The 21,689-nt window shown below is 39.4% G+C and overlaps 1 protein-coding gene across 1 annotated transcript in view; it reads right to left on the bottom strand.

Annotated features, from left to right (window-relative positions):
• Nucleotides 1–21,689, bottom strand: part of ACSS3 (acyl-CoA synthetase short chain family member 3) — a 97,859-nt gene that overhangs the window by 22,387 nt on the left and 53,783 nt on the right. Inside the window, exon 10 of the mRNA XM_075725971.1 lies at nt 2,433–2,528. Coding sequence (XP_075582086.1) covers nt 2,433–2,528 — 96 coding nt within the window. The remainder of the gene's footprint in view (nt 1–2,432; nt 2,529–21,689) is intronic.

Here is a 21,689-nt window from a genome sequence, read left to right as displayed (position 1 = left end):
AGTGTATTTCAATGTACAAAAATTTGGGGAAGGAAGGTATACTGCTCACTCCTGAATTACTGAACAACTGACTTAATTCTTCAAAATGTAGGACTTGCATGAGTTTGAAAAAAATGCAATGAAATTATCTGGAAAGGATTCAAGTAGATCAAAGGGAAAGCAAAATATAATGTCTGATTTAAGGCAACAGAGCTAGAAATTAATATAGTACCGTGATTCACTTTTAAATGCAATTTGTGCCACTGCACTTTGATATCATAGCTAAATACTGCTTCTATTTATATTCTAAAAAATCACTAAAGAAATCAGTTTATTTTAGCAATAATGTGACAAGAAAGAATTTGGCTGTGTTTAAAAAAAAAATAGATTTTGTAACCTTCTATTTATATCACAGCATAAATACAAAATAATTTTAGCAATGCCCAAACCCATTAATGGTTGCATAATACAAAAATACAGAATTTAGCTTCTAAATGGCATAAGGATCTCTTCTAATTAATATAGTAACAGCAGCAAAACAACATCAAAACAGAAGAGGGTGACAGCAAGACAGCTGCCAGTACAGAGTAATTTCAAGATCCACTATTCTGTGAATGGCTGCATACAGGACATAGTTGGCCTCAAACCAAAGACTGAAAGAGGTAAAAGTTCTTTCATAAAACTTTAGTGAATTTTAGTGCTCATTTTATGTTTCCCTTTCAAGGCATGCTAAAGACATTTCCTTCATTCTATTTGAATAAATTCTTTACTTACAGTAGGCCCAATGTCCAAAACAATTTGTAGAAATTTTTATATTCTTGCTACTCATACTTTTTTATAGGCCTGGCTATCATCTGGTAGCATGTGTGATGCAATTAATATTCTTCCACTCTTCCCTATTGTGCTGGTTTTGGCTGGGATAGAGTTAATTTTCTTCATAGTAGCTGGTACAGGGCTATGTTTTGGATTTGTGCTGGAAACAGTGTTGATAACACAGGGGTGGTTTTGTTACTGCTGAGCAGTGCTTACACAGGGTCAAGGCCTCTTCTGCTCCTCACCCCACCCCACCAGCGAGCAGGCTGGGGGTGCACAAGAAGTTGGGAGGGGACACGGCTGGGAGAGCTGACCCCAGCTGACCAAAGGGATATTCCATACCATATGATGTCATGCTCAGCATATAAAGCTGGGGGAAGAAAAAGGAAGGAGAGGATGTTCAAAGTGATGGCATTTGTCTTCCCCTCCCCACGTGATGGAGCTCTGTTTTTCTGGAGATGGCTGAACACCAGCCTGCCAATGGGAAGTAGTGAACGAATCCTTTGTTCTGCTTTGCTTGTGTGTGTGGCTTTTGCTTTACTTATTAAACTGCCTTCATCTCAACCCACGAGTTTTCTCACTTTTACTCTTCTGATTCACTCCCACATCCCACTGGTGGGGGGAGTGAGTGAGTGGCTGTGTGGTGCTGAGTTGCCGGCTGGGGTTAAACCACAGCACCTATTTATTACAACTCTGGACAAACTTCACAGCTTTGTCTTAATGTTGTTTTTAAGCTATTGTTTGTCTTCATGCCATAACTGTAAATGCCAAAACCCAGAGCTGCTGAAAATGTTTATTTTCTTTAATGTTCACTTCGGCTTGTATGTATTAGAAGAAAAAACAGCTTAGCTCTTTCTGCCCAATGATGTGAGAACTTTTCCTGAACATAGAACATGATTTGATCTTTAATGTAATTATTTTTTGGACTTCAAGTAATTCTTGAAAACTTAAAATCAGGGTTCCCAGGTATGAAAATATTTTTGCATTCTTAATCCTGTGGCTGCACCCTCTGCATGCAAATACCTTCCAGATAATGAGCGCTCATCCTTTCAATGTTGGTCCGTAGCCTACCATATCTCCAAGCTGAAAATAAAAATGTTCCACAAGTACTGAACAATAATGTGCTTAACAACTCTCTCAAATATGAGCCCATATACCTATACAAAAAGGCAGAAAACTGACTTTGATTTTCTTGAAAAAGTATGAGATGAGTTCAAATAGAAGATCTATATCCTTGCCAAGCTGCTTGTTACCTCACTATGACGTATTTGTGGAGTAATTCTCAGTAAGAATTTTCTTTATGCGCTTCAGAATACTTCTCATATAAAACTGTAGATAAAGCCTTAAAGCACAGTATTTTTTACGTATCTTTGTTATATCCAGGGTAGAAGTCTCTGATACCCCTTTCATATAATAAAGACAGGAGTAGTTGATCAATTTTCTTGAACATAACTCTGAATTTCTTATTCACAACCACATTCCACAACAAACAAAAAAGCAGAACTTCCTGTCACAGGAAGGAAGAAAATGTGTTAATAAGACTGTAATGTGCTTTCCCTACAAGGTATGAAAATTAAAAAGCACTTACTCAGGAATATGAGCAATATCCTTTTCTAGCAGCATATTTAGCACAGTCTTACCATTGTATCCTGGCACTGGTTTTCCTGCCTGTCCGGGTGGAGGGGTTGTAGAGTTCCCCAAACCAATACAGGAAGCAGTAATTGCAGAACCAGATTCTGTTAAGAGAACATAAATATTGTCAGTTAAGATCGTTCTTACTGTCATTAAGTATTTATTGGTTCTAAGTTTTGCTTCTAGTTCAGCATATCAAAATAATAAAATAAAATAAAAATTCCAGACAAGCAATGGAAGATTTAGAATTCAGGTGCTTTTATGTATTATCTAATTAATGTAAGTTCATTACAGAAATTTGCATTCTTCAAAAGGGAACTTCTTCCATTCCATAGAAGACAGTCAGAAATAAACACTTTCTGCATTACACCTGTAGTTTATTCTGGAATAGGTATAAGGTTGTACCACGCCAGTAAGAAAGTGCCTACAGCAAAGCCATGATAGAAGTACTGTGTAGGGCAGATGTACTTCAAGGATTATTTCGCGAGTCAATATCCTTGGGAAGAACGAATTCCAGAAAAAAAACATCAAGCCATTCTTGGTTGATTATCTTATCCCTGTATAGAAATATCAAAGTGTCTGTTGTTCTATTTTGGAGCTACACATTCAGAGGTTTGGAAGGTGAATAAATGTCAAAACTTCTCCATGACAATATTGGTCAGGAAGATCAGAGAAGAGGTAGTGCCTAGCAAAATTTACTGTAAATAATGAAGTCAGGAATACCTCTTTTATAATCCTGCAGATCTCACTAGTATTTCTTGGTGAGAATTATTTCAGGTAAGGAAAAGACTCAAAAAGAAACAGGATAAAAAAGTCAGACCTAAATTTTCAGGGTTGCCAAAATAAACTCAAAAGAAACAATCTAAGGAATGGCAATCAAACTACTGCAAGATTATGTGATCATAATCTAGATGTTTTCTCCTCCTCCACCTACAAACATTAAAGTTTTACTAACCACAGCATTTTGGAGTGGGTTTCTTTCGGGGTCGCAGGGAGGGCGGGGGAGATGTGAGAAGACAAATGTCTCTTGGGCTTTGAATCTTAGGAAGATATTCATTCATCTAACTGCTGACAGATAAATTGAACACTGGCACTACATGCCTTTGCTCCCTGCACGGAGCCTATGGAAGGCAGGTCTGGAATCCCCTCTGAAGTGCCAACATAAAATACCTTGTTCAGAGTTTCCAAATAAGACAGCATAAATATCCCCTGTAATGCCTATGCCTTCCTAATGATCCCCACAGTTAGGCAGCTAGAAATTCCTCCCTCCTCACCTTCCTCTCTTTCTTAAGAAAGCTCAATTTCACATAATATTCTTATACTACAAGTATACATATATATATCTATAACAAAATTTGTTACTACAGAAGAGGAATAAAAACTAGCAAGTCATGTAACAGAGTCTAACAAACAGAGTTTGAAAAAAGACCAGTTGCTCTTCTCTCTTTCCCTCTAAGAAAAAAAATCTATAGCAATTACTTTTAAATTCTGCTGTAACTCTAAGCCACAGAAAACAAAGTGTAGGTGGTTGTAAATATTAGCAGGAACACAGTATGAGACTATTACTTTAAAAACACGGCTTTATCATTCTGGAGATGCCCCAAGTCTCAGGTCACTTTGCCTGGAATTCACAGTCCATGCCACTCTCAAGTGTATTTATATCTGATCAGTATTGCCAAAACTATTTTCAGTTATCTTGCATTTGGAAATTAATTGTTTTTGCTGTGAATTTTCTCAGCTTCCATAGCATTCATCTGCCACTTCAGAAGTTGTTAAATGACTATTCAAGTGCTAAAAGAAGCAAGAACAAGAACAAAATTACAGAAACTTGTTGTGGTTTTACGTTAGGTGATAGTAAGTAGCTGAAAATTAGCATTAACATAGCACATTTAAGCTAGGGCCTAACTCCAGCTGTGGGACACAGAATGAGAATTACCAACCCTCAATACTAATAAAGACAGGCTAAAAAGTTTGCTTAGTTTTTTACCCATCTTTCCCTGCTCCTTCTTCTACATCATGCACATTCTCCACACAATCGCAGATCCTGATCTTTTCTTCCAACAAGCAGAACACCCAAGCTACAGTTACAGTGGTGACACAATATCAAAATGATCTAACATACCCCATCCGTGATCACACTGAAAGTTGCAGGAAGAGAAACTCACAATTTATTCAACAGTTTGGGAGCTTCATTTTCTGCATGGTATCTATACTGAAGACTTTTTTCCTCTTTTCCTGTTCCTCAGAACAGAATGAAAAATGGTATTTTTCTTAGAGAACAGTGAATTGGAAAAGACAGTGGAAGGGACACTTTCTTTTTTGACTCTGTTAGGAGGAAAAGAAGTGGTAGCACGGAGTATATCTTGCTTTACATATTGCATGGCAAGAGCAAAAAACCATATTGTAACAGATCAGGTGAGAAAGGTATTCTCCTATTACCAAAACACAGTAATTAGGTTTGCTACTGAGAGGTGGGGAACACGGCATCACTGTTAACCTGATGTACCAGTAAGATCTGCATGAACGGGGAACTGACAAACATTTCTAATCAAGAGCTCTCAAATCAAAAAACCCTGAGGGGAGAGGGAGAACCTGAAATTTCTGAAAGCTAGCTTGGATTTGCTTGACTCTCAGATACACTGCTAATGAAAACAATATAAACTAGAAAGGAAACTTATACTAATTTGTCTGTATTTGTCCCTGCTTTTTGGACAACAGTGAATAAGACTGAATGAAAGTCTACTTATTCTAAACAAGAATCACAAGTTCTAAAACTTTGTGAATAGGTCTTTATAATTGCTGCTATTTCTTCTATTGTCTTCTCAATTACCAGTGGATACATCGTTTTCATATTTACCCAGTGATCTCTAAGCCATACATCCAGTTCCCATGGGTCAATAAGACTTTTTATATACATGGAAAAAATACGGGGTTTTGGTGCTTGGACCAGATACTAATTCAGAGAGGGAATCCCAGAAGCATCTGCTCTTTGTGTTAGGTTAACAGTTCCTGAATGCTAAAGATTCCCTTACAATGCATAAGCACGAAGGAGTACTGTCAAAGGATGGCATGAATCTTTGTGCTGTACATTACTCGGGAAATCAATGCATATCTCCAAACAGGATGCTGGACTGAAATATCAATTTCCCAAACCTATCAGAAAACAGCAACCCCTTTCTAGGACAGCATTTTTTATCGCAGAAAAAACAGTCTGACTTGGAAGTAGAATTCAATTCAAAATCCTGCTGAAAAGAAATCACCACTTTTCAGACAAATACAGAAAGATAAGTACTGATAAGAAATTTTCCTTACCAATTATGTGTAATACAAGTACTGTGTGGCCCTTTTATATATTTCCAGTAAGTAAAGTTGCTTAAGAATCTTTGGTTTCAATTAAGGTTGGTTTCTTTACAATTCAAGTCAGGACCTATACACAGGTTACAAGACCCAGGTCTGAAAGTTAAAACAGCAACTGTTTGAAGAAGGGTAACGCTTGTTAAATGGACATTGTATTCCACCTGCCCCTTACATCAGGTTTCTGAATGTACAAACAGACATCTCTTCTCTGACACTCACTTGTTTATAGTTGCAGATTCTCTGAAATCAATGCACAGCATCTAGACAGATTCCCAACACTGAAGTCTTTAGGAATCTGCATATTTTTAATGTAAGGAACAGAACAGTAGATCTGTCTTCCAGTCAGTCCCTTCTGCAAACGTTTAGGCGCTAACCTTCCACTTCACTATGCTAGCAAGTTAGCTCACCCTCTGGCTGTGGAAGGCTTTTCAGGGATAACTGGATCATAAAACCAATTTCCTTTTTGCATAACACCTTATAATGTGACAGTGAAACAGCTATTTAGAAGAGCAATGTTTTACACTAGAAGAGCAATGTTTCACAACTAGTCTGGTAACTACATTCAACATCTGTTCTGAGTTATAATGGAATGAATATATATACACCTCTGAGAATAATGAAAAGCACTTCACTGAGACTTGGAAGAGAGAGTTAGTGAGAGATTGTCTTAAAATCATAGCTGTTAAAGCGTCCCAAGTCCCTCCTTATGTTTTTACTTTCAGGATAAGGGCTGATGTAAAGAAATAGCCCTTGGAATTCAAAGATGTGACCTTCCTTGTTTTGTCACCCTCTACGTGTAAGTGAAAGATATTATTTTAAAGGCATTTCGATATTATTGAGCGATATTGGACAGTTAATGAATAGTCCGATACAGGCATTTTTGTTGCATTTGCATCTCTGAAAGAAATTCTTATGTCAGAGAAGGTGCTGCTGATGCAGAAGCAAAAAGTGCACTTTTACAAGTAGCAAGGGGAGTTTGTAAGGGTACGCCTGACTTTATTCATCAGAAAGCTTCCACCTGCCCGTGTGCCTGACTTGCAGAAGCCGTGCTCTGCCAATTGATGCAGAGCAGCAGCTAGTAAGGTCTGTGCTCAAAATTGTCTTGCTCATTCACAGTCAACAGTCAAGTTCAATCAAAATAAACAGTTTTGAAATAACTCAGGACTTTAAAGATGAAAAATGCCCTGTACCACTTACATTCTTGATCCATTATAATTTCTAGACTGTGTCTCATGTTCCTCAACTTAATAGACTGTCACACTGCTGAAATATTGTATTTTCTGGTAGGAAGTACTTGGGGAAAACACACTGCATTCTGACATTAATATTTAAGTTTGGGCTGCACTAAGTGAGTAATATAAAGCTGTCTGCTTTGAATTTCTTAGGATGCAGTGGACAGACACTGGAAGCATGCAAAAGAGGTGAGAAGTTGTTACATAGCAGGAAAAAAAAAGAGAAGAAAAAGGAGCAATTGTTATACATTAACACATTAATGAATGCAACAAATATAATACACTAAATTCTCACTGTGGCAGTGCTGTTTTGAGCCATTCTCCTGGCAAAGCTATCGTTTTGGTTGAGGGGAATTAAAGAAATTATTACAGCAGAAGACAGCACTGACAAAATGGAGAGGAGGGTCTACAGAAGGGAGAAAGCTTAGGCAGCAACAGATAACAAATCCATCCACATAGCAACAATGCAGCTCTGAAGAGGCTCCTTGCACATGTTCCCTCCACACAGTGGTCATTTTAATTATGCCAGGAAGGGTGGAATAAAGAATTCAATAAAGTAACAGCAACATTCTTTCTGGTATGGGAACAACTACTGGGCATCCAGGACAGTCGTAGGTAAATTATAGTACTCCAAATCTGCATCACAGCATACCATACTGCTTCCTTATAATAAAATCAAATCTAATACATCACAGAAATAGTATGTACTGGGAGGGTCCTGAAGATTCAGGGGCCAGATCATCATGTATTCATACAGACCTCATTTCCTTCATCCTTCAGCATATGACTGTGCAGAGCAGTCCATTTCCCAGTCAGTTCTTCCTCACTAAAACCCAAGCAAGTTTCTAGGTCTCTGACTGCGCTAGCAGTAGGTGGCCTCACTCACAACTTGTGATTTAGCACTGCTAACCCTGACAAATTCTGTCTAGATAGCCATGCTGCAGGCTGGTAGCCCAAGCACCAATTTAGTCTTATGCGTACTGGTCTTGGAACATAATTTCAGATAACTGTTTTAGCCTCTGTACAGCACAGCTCAGCCATGCCTTCAGCAAGGACTCAAAAATATCCACTGTATAATTTTAACAGGAATTTTTCTTCATCTCTTCCCTCGAAGAGGTCTACATTTTCTGCTCAGCTCCAGGTTGGTGCATGAGACATGATGAAGTATTAATGTGTAGAAAGACCAAGTACACCTGGCTAGTGCTGGGTATTTAACTACAAACAATCTGATGCCTATTATCCATCAACATTAAAACAAGACTACACTTGACCACACTACCCCAGGGCACTAAAGGGCACAGAGGAGAACAGGTTGGATAATCCCAATGCAATGTGACGTGTGATGCTGGGCTATCAGCCGGCAGACTGCCACAAAAGTCCACACTACAGCTGCACCCACGTTGTCGGTATATATTGATATGCCATGATTTTTACCGCCTTCTAAGGGTAAAGGCTAGTGAAAAATACTTTTCAGATCTATGATAAATATATCATTAACTTCCTCATCCATTTTACTCATTTCCTCTTCATTTTGCTTCAGCCTGTCATCAAATGAAGTAAAATTTAATGATGGAGCTTATATTTACTGAAATTCTCACCTTCTAATACATTTAGCGGGGTACTGCAGCAAATCATAACAGAGAAGTCAGAGGAGCCACAAGGAGAAAACAATGACTGAAGAATGTGGAGAAGTGTAAATTCTTAAGGATTCCCTGATTCAGTTTTACCAACTGTCAGAAAGCAAGTGTGAAATTAAATCAAATTCACACACTATGCACAATTAGGTTAGATTAAAGACAACCTGTCATCCTAAACTGTGAAAGGCTTTGCTGGCTAGTAGCGAAACTTCAAAAACTCTTTCATGCATCATTTGGTATTTCATTTCACCCCTTATTTCTGAGGAGTATGACAGATGCAGCAGAAAAATTCTTGAACAGTGACGGTAATTATCATTTATTTCTCCTCCATCTGACTGCACTCTTAACTTACTCCCCTTGTGAATTAAGCACATGCAGCATCAACACAATAAACACCAGGTGCATACAGAATGCCAAAATACAGTAAGTGAGTAGCAGGGGTCTATCTTAGCAAAACCCACAAGAAGTATCAAATTTTAGGTGAGGTATGCAAGTTGAGTGATTTGTAATCAAGATTTTCACACTTTTCTTACAAGGAGTTTTTCAATTCCTTACAAACTTAAGTAAAGCTAGGGTAAAGAATATGCAGTAAACCAACTGGAAAGAATTTCAGTTAAGACCTTCTTGCTCAAATATTATTTAGAGAGACTATCACATCTAAAGCATGACCTTGTCCATCAGGCTGCTTACAATTTAGATTACATTCATTTGGCAGAAGATCAGAAGAATTTGTTACCTTGAGGTGGGATGGCTGCAAAACATGTTCGTTCATCCCGCTAGTACTCTACAAAATAGAGTGTAAAACCTCTACAAGTTAACTGGAAGCCTCATGGAAAAACAACGGTGTTTTTCACCTATTCTTCACATCCAAGTGAAATTAAATTTGACCTTTCTCACTTCCTTAAATTGTATACAAAGCCTTAAAAAACCTCTACTTAACTGCTTAACTTTCTCTACTCAGAAACTGCAATGTAGAAACTTGACTCAGAAAACATGGAAAAGAGATATGAATAGGAAAGGAACCAATCCATTTTTTTAAAGGGTGACTAAAGAAACCAGAAAGATTCATCAAGTGACTCTCCAGTACAGATGTATTTGTACAGTAGAACCAGTACACTGCACAAAAATTTGCTTTTTTTCTGGTTATGACTACTTGCTGTTCAGTATTCACTTCCACTTGAAGTTCTCCTTATTATCTACATTCTTTATTGTACATAGCACCAAGGGTGCCCAATCAACAACAGGGCCATACACTACAGACACCACAGAAAGTGGTTACTGCCTGAAAGACAGCACAGACAATAGCTAAAAGGGACAACGATGTGAAAGCCATATTAATTTTCATTATCTGTTATATGAAGAAGGACAATTTTGTAATTAAAATGCACAACTGGACACTGCACAGTTGACTTGAGCTAATTTAAATGCACATCAGTGAAGATAACTAAAAAAAAGTGTGGTCTCATCATCCTTCTACACCTTGGCTGTACGTTCCCATCTTCCTTTTTCCTCCATTTTTACATGGGATTGGATTGAACTGATTCAGATTTTTTAAAAAAATTATTATTGTTTCTTTCAGCCAGGTTAGTTTTTGCCTAAATCAATGCTCTGATTCTGCTTGCCATGCAGACACATGCGTGGTAAGACTGGCCTAAGAGCAGGGTTGCAAAGGCAGTGCCAGAGATGAAGGAGGGGTGCTCTACTCCCTTTTTCACCAGTGGTTTGCACTTACGTAAGCTTAGACTGTTCACAAATCACAAACCTAGTTACACATCGCCACCGCCAAGCTCTTTATCTCAGTATGTTACATTTAAAACAGGAAGAGTATCACAAGTATTTCCTCCCCCACAATCAATTTGCCCATTTAGTCTAATTGATAGTTTAGGATATCACTTTACATTTGAAATGACAAATGCAGCACAGGTACACAGTTAAGTGCTTTCATAAGCCAGGCCATTTTCCTGAAACAGAGCTTTAGCGACAAATAGCTTTCTGAAAGCTCATCTATGTCATTACTCCATTGGTTTAACTTTATATCAGATCCTAATCTGCAGTGGTATCAATGAATGCCTCCTACCTCAGCTGGGACACTATTTCCAGCCTTTAAAAGGAAATACTGCATTCTATTTAGTGTTGCACTATTCATATTTAAATAAATGGGCAAGCATTCCCATATTATTATGCACATACACAGCACTGCAAATGACAGCTTCAAGCTTGTTTGCACAATCCAGAAATTATGATGTTAGTATTAACCTGCCTGTGGAGCCATATTAATGTGTACAACAACAGCTTGTGCACAGCTAGCCAGAAGCAGAGTGTTTCCCTCATTTCTTGCAAATGTACAAAATCACAAAATAAGCTAAAGGTATTTGAAAATCTGAAGCCTGTTTCCCAAAATAAAATCCATTTTGTTTATAAAGTAATATATTTTCTGAAAGTGCCTGAGTTTCCATGCTTATTCTTAGAATTTAACGTCAGAGGAGAAACCAGCAATTCTTTCAGTATTCTCTAAATGCTTCAAAGCACTTGTAGTCATAATGCATCTATTACCATGAACACATATTAGAATTGTGAAGGCCAAACACTTCTTGTATAACAGTTCTATTGCCATATTCAATCCACTCATTTAAAAACAAATCAACCCCCAAAACCATTAAAATTCCCCCAAGGCTCCCCTTTCACAATCCCGTCCAAAGACAGAATGTATTTACAAGCTGCTGTTTGTGGTATCATACATATACACAAGGGCTCTGAAGATTTCAAAGCACATCCAAATAAAATCTCCAGAATAAATGTACAAAATGTAACTGTAAAAAAGCTCTAATTAGCTAAGTTAAATGTTGCTGGACCATGACAAATATTAAAACCAAAGAAGGAAATAAGTTCAGTTATCACGAACTGGCAAGCTAGTCATAAAGCACCAGAAGTTTCTGCATTCGTTTCATAAGTATACCAGGCTCCTTTGCCTCCAAATGGTAATTTATAATGCACATCTTACAAGTTGCCTATAGCAAAACAACAGCCAAGATAATCAGAGGAGAATAGAAAACTTTCTGGTCATATTTTGAAGATGTCAGATGGCATGTTTAAAGATGCATTAAGTTGGGCAATGCATTGAATTATAATGTATTTTCAGACTGAAAATGAATTTCCAATTTTTATTTTCCTCCTACTGTAACATCATAACTGATACATGATGAAATACTAAGAGATAAATGAGGATTATAAAAAGTAATTACACATCTCAGTGCTAACTGTTTACTGTTTAATCATTTTGGGGAATCTTAATATATTTTATGCATAGTAATACTGCCAAGATGGAAAAGACAGATAAAATTACTACTGTGCAACTGAAATATTTATTTCCATATCAGGGTCTAACGCCTTAGAAACTCCTGTTCTCTCTCTTTCTACCTTCACTGGGCAGCCTTAAATCCTGCAAAGGATCCTTCCTTCCATGCACTAGGTGCATGGAGATTACTACTAGCTTTCTTGTTCTTAAATCATCAGGAAAATCATCTAGTTTACACTAATGAGGACTTTATTCTCTGAGCAACAAAAAAAGCAGTTGCCATGCGACAAGAATGAGATCAGCAACCTGTAACATCTTCACACACATACGAACTGGAGGAGCTGTCACAGCTTGTCTCCTTCAGGCAGATGAGACTGCACTATTCTTACTTAACATACCCATTCCTAAAGGTGTCCCCTCTTCTTCTTCTTTGCCTATTCAGTGCACACTAAACATCATTCATGGCTGAGCTCCGTAACTTAAGGACTGCTTTACAGTTCTTTTATTTTCAATCATCTAAACCACATCAACAAAATTTTTAAAAGGAGGAAAACATTTATAATACTTCATTCATTCTAATGCACGTCCCCGGCTGCATGTAGAAAGACAGTCAAAAAAGATTAAGATTAATAAGCATTGAGAAACCAAAGTCAAATGGGAAGAGAAAAGTGTAACACATACTTCCTACCAATTCTAAGTTAGAAAATCTCAGTGCAAATGGGACAGAGTGGCTACAGCACAGCTGATACTGAATTTGTATCAACACAGAGAAGGTGCTGACCAGTGGGAATTAAAAAGAGAACAGCCAGGAGGAAGAGAGAACCTTCCCAGCAATTTAAAGAACGGAGGTGCATGCTTTTTTCTTACTCAAAGGCCCTAGAGTGCTTACTGAGTTAACCATGCCTAAACTGTAATCAATTCCATCAATAAAAACAAAAGGGATCCATTTTTTTTTCAAGCCACAATACTCCTGCCATCTCTGAACCAGGGCCATCTTTGCAACATGATGCATTTCCCAAAATACATGGGAGAACTCAAAGCCATGTGAAATGTGCATCTGAAATAACCCTCAAGAGAGAAACATATTTGGAGGAGAAATTCACTTCACTTCATGAAATGGGGGAGACGGTGACCAGCACTAAAGACCATAATAAACCTATGCAGTTGTACTAATTCATTCTAAGTAAAAACACCTTAGAGAGTATGTATATAATCCAGACATACATTCTTGGACATCCAACAAACGGTACAACAAACAAGCGGTACATAGTAACGAACAAGACATTTCTGTAAAAAATATTTCTCAGCTAAGCAGATACAGCCTAAATTTCTGAAGAAGAATCCATTTCACATGGATTGCACAGAGAAAACTCATGAAAATTCAAGACTAAGACTGAAATGCTACAGAGAGCAACACAACCAGGGAAGCTATGTCACCCACTTTACTAAGGCCTGTCACAAATTATATATGATGGAGATGCTATACTCTGTTAGCATGAGCAGAGATACAATATTTTAGCATTAGATTAACAAGGATTACATCAATAAAATGCCTGGTTCTGAGTACCAGCAGTCTTCAACACTTAACTCTCTTCTCTACCCGCCTGGAAACGGGATGCTCTGAGATAAGGTTTTCACAAGTAACTAATTTTACCACATTTCCAAATAAAGGCTCATTTTAGAAACTTCTGTAATTCTAATACGTCATGTGACTGCCCATATAAAGGCCCAAGTAGTTTATATTGTAATGAAACACCTTTAACAAAAAAAAAAAGGTGGGGTGGAAGGAGAGTGAGGCTGAGGAAATTTTGTCTCTGCAATTACAGCACACTCCTGGGGTGTACACACAGACTGAGGGCTCTGATGTCATGTGCTGAGGAGGGACAGGTTTCCCCACTCTTCCTCCACATCTGAGTGGTAACATTACTGGAATACCGGGACAGAGAGGCACCAACTGCTCTTCACACGTCTAAGAGACTGGTTGGCTCCCCCAAAATCAACTTAGCCCAAATTATTTGGCTCATCAGAAAACAAGAGTGTCGAATCCTAATTAAATCCATATCACTCCTTTAAGTTATGTTAAATTATCATAAGATATGAATTGCAAGAACTATCAATGCTCCAACCTCAAGAGAGAAGCCATTCATCAGGATAATTTAGGAAAGAGCTCCTTGATTTTGACACAGGTTGACCAGAGAGGCAACAAAAAAATATGTACAATTCTGCTTTTTTTCCTTTCTCTCTCTGAAGCTAATGGTAAAGGCCACAGTACAGAATGAGAGAGCCAGAATGAGACAGCCATACATTACTGAAAGGTCAGTCTCTGTCTTGGCAATGCCTGTGGCCCCTAAAAAAAATTTCCTCCTCTCTCTCCTCCAGTAAGGGCAACCAAAAACCTGTTTGAAACTGGATGTCCTAACATGACATTGAAGGAATGATGAGTTACTGTAACTTATGACATGCAGTCCACATCTGCACAAGCCTGACTACTAAGCAACAAACTATGGCTGAAACAATCTTTACGTTCATACCCTTAAAGGACAGTATGCAAGCCCTCAGGTAGAGACACGAAAAATGACCAGTTTTCTCCTCATCATCTACCTGTTATAAGTTCCGTTATCCAGAAAATTATGCTCAGAGAACTCTGTACATGAGGGCTGCGGAGCTGCAGAAGTTTTTGCAGAGTAATTCCCACTTCTGAAGAACTGTTCTGCAGAATGTCAGCTTCCAATAAAAAAATATGATCCTAGTCTTGACAGCATACACACATCTTTAAAAAGCATGAACTGTATCTACAGTGAGGCACCACCTAATAACCTAAACCAGTAGCCTGGACTTTGGAAGAATCTGTTTCATCTCTTCCATCTCAGCTCCAGATGCTTGGGCTCAGTAACTCCAGAACTGAATTTCTGGCACTCAAAAAACAATTTTCAATAATTGACTCTTTTGCTGCAAATTAAACAGCCACCCTTTGTTTAGTTTACCTTGCCTGCTGCCTCTTGATCTGAAAATTTCACCATATTAAAGGAATGCACTGGACAGAATGCACTAGAGTGATCTGCATGGTTTTGAATGGGGCAAAGCAGAACATGACTGAAGAACAAAATCTGGAATCCCATTGTCAAATATGGGGAGATGGAGGTCTAGACTGACAAGGTAATTCACCTAAAGAACAGTTCTGTAGTGGAAACCTGGAAAGATTAGCTAACAGAATTGATTTGCAAAATCCATCTTTCCAGATACTCACGAGAAGATTCTGCACAACGTTGCCAAGACAACACAGTGGAAACTGAAGACTGGGGGCCACGTCATGCTGCTTGGAGACCACATTAATAAACTCTTCCCCATACATGATTGTGGTAGAGAAAGTAGTTCGCTGAAATATATTACAGTAAGTACACTTAACTATGATTCACATTTTTATACTGAATTCGTGTAAATACTGTTGTTTTGTTTGTATAGTCCGAATAAAAGATCTGTATAACCATTAGTCCTTTGTGGAATTACATTATAATAGTATGTCCTAATAAAAATATTACCAACATAGCAGCTGTATATGTTTTAGAGGTAAGACACAGAGAAGGAAAAAGAACAATTTTAAAAGTGATAGACTCTATTAATCAATTGTGCTACAGAACTTGGGGAAATCCTACCAGTAAATTTTATCACATTATGTCTCAGAGTATCCAAGATCTCATTACAACTTGTGCGTACTATAACCTTCTTTTTCAGCAGCCACAACGTAGCAAGCACTATGTGATTTTTGTCCTAATGCCTGCTGCAGACGCCCATTCCTTACTGGACAGAATCATAGAATCACAGAATGCTTTTGGTTGGAAGGGACCTTTAGAGGTCATCTAGCCCAACCCCCCTGCTGTGAGCAGGGACAGCTTTAACTCCATCAGGTTGCTCAGAGCCCATCCAACCTCACCTTGAATGTTTCTAGGGATGGGGCCTCCACTGCCTCTCCGGGCAACCTGTTCCAGTGCTTCACCACCTCATTGTAAAAAAATTCCTTCTAATGTCTAGTCTAAATCTATTCTTCTTGAGTTTAAATCCATTATTCCTTGTCCGGTCACAACAGGCCTTATTAAAAAGATTCTCCCCATCTTCCCTGTAGGCCCCCTTTAAGTATTGGAAGGCCACAATAAGGTCTCCCCACAGCCTTCTCTTCTCCAGGCTGAACAACCCCAACTCTCTCAGCCTGGCCTCATAAGAGAGGTGCTCCAGCCCTCGGATCATTTTGGCGGCCCTCCTCTGGACCCGCTCCAACAGGTCCATGTCCGTCTTGTGCTGAGGGCCCCAGAGCTGGACGCAGCACTCCAGGTGAGGTCTCACCAGAGCAGAGCAGAGGGGCAGAATCACCTCCCTCGACCTGCTGGCCATGCTGCTTTTGATGCAGCCCAGGATATGGTTGGCTTTCTGGGCTGCAAGCGCACATTGCCGGCTCATGTCCAGCTTTTCACCCACCAGTACCCCCAAGTCCTTCTCCGCAGGGCTGCTCTCAATCTCTTCATCCCCCAGCCTGTACTGATACAGGGGGTTGCCCCGTCCCAGGTGCAAGACCTTGCACTTGGCCTTGTTGAACCTCATGAGGTTCACACAGGCCCACCTCTCCAGCTTGTCCAGGTCCCTCTGGATGACATCTCATCCTCCTGGTGTGTCAACTGCACCACTCAGCTTGGTGTCATCGGCAAACTTGCTGAGGGTGCACTCGATCCCACTGTCGATGTCATTGATGAAGATGTTAAATAGCACCGGTCCCAGTACGGACCCCTGAGGGACCCCACTTGTCACCAGTCTCCATTTGGACATCGAGCCATTGACCACAACCTTCTGGATGTGACCATCCAGCCAATTCCTTATCCATTGAACAGTCCACCCATCAAATCCAAATCTCTCCAATTTAGAGAGAAGGATGTTGTGGGGGACTGTGTCGAACGCTTTACAGAAGTCCAAGTAGATGACATCCATTGCTTTTCCCTTGTCCACTGATGCAGTTACTCCTTCATAGAAAGCCACTAAGGCTTTGCCAATAAGGCAGCTTATTTCCATGAAAACAGAAAATGTGCACAATCTTCTCACAGTTCTGCCTGCTAGTGAGCTGACACTCAGGAGATAGCACATATCTCCAATTTGAACCTCCTACACTTGCATGCTCTGTAACTTTGACTCCCATTAGTAAACAACCAAAAATGTTGTATGGAAACATGTCTCTTGACTGAAATTTTATGCATGTCAAATTTTATCACTGAATTTTCAGTTTCAGTTCAGTTTCATTTGAATTTTTCTATACATCCTCAAAGACAGAGTCTCAAAATGTTTCTATTTAGAAATATCAAGGAAAAAAAACCTCTTTACATCCTATACTTACAAAGAAACAGAAATCTGGCTTAACTTTTTTTTTAAATGTCAAAAACAATGTGGTAGAGTTTCACTGTATTTCTCAAAGTACTGAATAGCTAACATGGAGGCAGCTGAGGATGTTTAACACAGCTTTCAGAGCCTTTGTGCTTCCACAGATCTTCACATCCTCATTGCTGTTACCCTTTTTTTTCTTCTAGAATTCAAAGCTAGTTCCAAAAACAAGGTAACCCAAGTTCACATTTCTTTGTGTATTGAGGCCTCTCCCAAGGATGTGACACAGCAGGTACAACCCAAACACTGTTTAGGCTATTTCAAATAGATTTGTCAAGGTGCCTTGTATGTACTTACCTGGAATACTGAAACAGAGCTACTGTGTCATTTCCTTAAAAAAAACTAAAAACAGAGACAGAACAAGGTCCAAAATGTACATTCCTGTTCCCTTTCAGACAAAATATCACAGAACATATGTAAATATGACAAGGAAATTTATCTCTGAGCAGGAAAAGCTGTTTTCTAAAACTGATTTTGCAATGGCTTCCTGGACAGCCTGGGGCAAGATACTTGTCTCTCTCAATTTAATGCCTGCAAGACTGGAATAACTTCACTTACTTCACATGGGTGTTAAAAGAATTAGTTTACTTTGAAGATGAAAATTGCTATTTAAATGCTAAGTGTCATTTTGTATAAATAAGCAAAAACTAAACACCTGCACAAATTCAAACCAAGATCATCCTCTCTCCATGTGCAGATGAGCGCAGGATCTGAAAGTACCATTCTTTCATCCACTGCCATGTCTCCAAAGAAAGCAGCAAGTGCTTATCAGTCCTTACTGCTCATTGATCTTGTGACATACATTTCACAGCTTGTAAGACGTACTTACTATACTTGTAACACAATTATTAACATTTAAAATTAGTGTTATTGATGAAGGCGTATTGAAACAAATCAAAGTTTTAATCAATCAGGCATTCCAGGTGTAGCTGCTTTGAAGTCCCCTAATGAAAGCCTTCTTCTGTTTCCAAGTACTGTTTCAACTCACGGTGATTTCATATACTCCATAAATCTTCCAAAGACAGAATGAAGGAAAACTCAACCTACATTTCTTTGTCCACAGTCATTTACTTCTAGTTTCAATATACGGCAAAGGAGCCAAGACCCTTGAAGATACCTTACTAAACCTGAAGAAGCAAGTGCTTTACACACCCTTTTTATTTTATAATACATTTCTTTGTCAGCCTTTTGTTTCCCTGCACTCATACTCATTTCCATCTCCAAATAATGACTCAGTTGCTTCTCATCTCTGCAAAGCTGATCTCTTCCCTCCTTTTCTCAGTCATAAACAAGGGAATGGAAATTACCCCAACATACAAGAAACACTAATTACCCAGATACCGGATTGCCCTCCTCCTCCATCTTCTGTTTTAGCCTCAGTCAGACGAGTCAACGACTAAGACATAACTGCAAAAGTAACATCTACAGTGTCCTGGTTTCAGCTGGGATAGAGTTAATTTTCTTCTTAGTAGCAGGCATAGTGCTGCGTTTTGGATTTAGTAGGAGAAGAATGTTGATAACACACTGATGTTTTAGTTGTTGCTAAGTAATGCATACTCTAGTCAAGGACTTTTTCAGCTTCCCATGCTCTGCCAAGTGCACAAGAAGCTGGGAGGGGGCACAGCCAGGACAGCTGACCCAAACTGGCCAAAGGGCTATTCCATACCATATGACATCATGCTCAGTATAGAAACTGGGGGGAGCTGGCCAGGGCGTAGCGAACCGCTGCTTGGGAACTGGCTGGGCATCAGTCAGCGGGTGGTGAGCAACTGCATTGTGCATCACTTGTTTTGTATATTTTTTTATCATTATTATTATTATTATTTTCTCTTCCTCTGCTGTCCTACTAAACTGTCTTTATCTCAACCCATGAATTTTACTTTTTTTTTTTTTCGGATCTCTCCCCCATCCCACTGGGGAGGGGAGGGAGTGAGCAAATGGCTGTGTGGTGTTTAGCTGCCTACCAAGTTAAACCACAACATACAGTATTCAGGTAAAATTAAGATGCCAACATTTCTCACAGTTTTGCAATTCTCTTGTTTTGGAAGAATGCAGAAAAATATCCAATTGGGGAATAAGTAACAATTTGCCAGATTATTAAAGGTCAAAAGCACTTTCATACCTAGGAGTAAGTCAGAAGCTTTCAATCTCAGGCATAACAAAACAGGAATTTATAACTTCAGCTACAATTTAATTACAAAAAAGTAATTAATAAAATTTAATAGTTTTGTGATCTTGAATTTAATTTTGTTATTTAAAAAAAATCCATTTTAAAAACTTATTAGCTCTACTTAAAATAGCTAATTGTCTTGACCTCTTCCTGCTAGAAGTGATTACGATGTGCTTTTAGTTGTGATTTTTTATTTTAGAGATAGTTCAGAAAATTGTTATTTCTGAATTTCTGGGTCCTCTATTCTGTCATCAGTCACTAACCTTGAACATTTCTAGTATGAAGTGAAACAGCCAGTTATCTACTCTGTAAAATATTTCACATTCAGCACCTTACAGCTTTAACCTAGTGTACAGAAATCCAGTACTATTAGATTGAAAAGGTTTTTCCAGCACGGAAATCCACTTTCAACAATATTTTACCAATGACAGTGACAGCCGAATGTGACATAACTGCTTGTCTTTTCACAGTTAACAGGATACATTTTGTATTCTGCTAAAAAAGAGGTGACTAAGCAGCAGAAGGGAAAGCTGCTTGTATCTGCTGCCCTGGCTGCTGTGCTCCAGGACAAGTGAAGCCTTTCAGAGGGAGGAGGATCCACTTCTCCTCCCTGAACATTTGAGCATGTTAATCTCAAGGGAAGTTCAGGAACACAGGACAGCGTGAGGAGAAGCATTTCTATTTCATCTCACTTACCAGACCTGACCGTTCTCTATTTTAAAAGTTATACAAATCTAGTTTATTGGCCTGTATTCTATTAAGCACTTTTTCCTATGCCTGGGAGGCAAGGAGAGGGTGTTGCACTTTACATGAGAGGGGCTCTGCCTTGTCAGAGGTCAGGTCAGGAGCCAGCCGAGAACTTCTGGGTGAAGACCAGCAGGCAGACCAACATTCATGCTGTTGTAGTGAGTATCTGCTGGAGACCTCCTGATCAGGATGAGGCCTTCTTCAAACAAATGGAAGAAGTCTCACATTCACAGGCCCCTGTCCTGATGGGGGACTTTAACTACTCTCAAATCTTCTGGAAGGACAACACAGCAGGGCACAAGCAATCCAGATTTATGCAGCGCATTGATGACAACTTCCTGATAAAGGTGATCAAGGACCCAATAAGGAGAGGTGCTCTGCTGGACCTCATACTTACAAACAATGAAGAAATGGTCAGGAGCAGCCTTGGCTGCAGTGACCATGAGACAATGGAGTTAGGGATTCTGAAAAGAGGGAACAAGGCAAAAGCAAGACCACAGCCCTGGGTTTCAGGACAGCAGACTCTAATCTCTTCAGAGATCTGCTTAGAAGAATTCCATGGGATATAGACAGAAGAGAATTCCAGGAGAGATGGTTGATATTCAAGGATCACTTCCTCCAAGCTCAAGAGAAGTCCACCCTGACAAATAGGAAATCAAAGGCAGGAGGTCTGAACGGATGAGCAAGGAGCTCCTGACTGAACTCAGACATAGAAAGGAAGTGCACAAAAGGTGGAAGTAGGGGCAGATGACCCAGAAGGCATATAGAGATGCTGTCCGGTTGTGCAAGGATGGGGTTAGGAAAGCCAAGGCTCACCTGAAGTGGAATCTGGCAAAGTACGTGAAGGGCAACAAGAAAGGATTCTACAAGGACGTAAACAGCAAAAGGAAAAGTAGGGAAAACAAGAACCTGCTGCTGAACAGGACAGGGGATCTGGTGGCAAAGTTCATGGAAAAGGCTGAGGTACTGAATGCCACCTTCACCTCAGTCTTTACTGGTAAGAGTGACTTTCAGGATTCCCAGACCCCTGAGACCAGAGGGAGTCTGGAGCAAGGAAGACTTACACTTGGTGGAAGAGGACCAGGTTAGGGAGCACTTAAACAAACTGGACACACATGGGGCTCATGGGGTGCACCCATGAGCACTGAGGGAGCTGGCTGATGTCACTGCAATGCCACTCTCAATTACCTTACAAGGGTCATGGCAACTGGGAGAGGTTCTTGAACACTGGAATAGAGCAAATGTCAGTCCTCTCTTCAAGAAAGGCAAGAAGGAAGAGCCACAGAACTACAGGCTGGTCAGCCTCACCTCAGACCATGGGAAGATGATGAAGCAACTAAAGCTGGAAAGCATTTCCAAACACACAAAGGACAAGAAGATGATCAGGAGTAGCCAGCACGGATTTATGA

Source organism: Pelecanus crispus, chromosome 1, assembly GCF_030463565.1.
Source record: "Pelecanus crispus isolate bPelCri1 chromosome 1, bPelCri1.pri, whole genome shotgun sequence".
Lineage (NCBI taxonomy): Eukaryota > Metazoa > Chordata > Aves > Pelecaniformes > Pelecanidae > Pelecanus > Pelecanus crispus.
The sequence above is the reverse complement of the archived record's forward strand: the minus strand, read 5'-3'. Positions and strand labels throughout refer to the sequence as shown.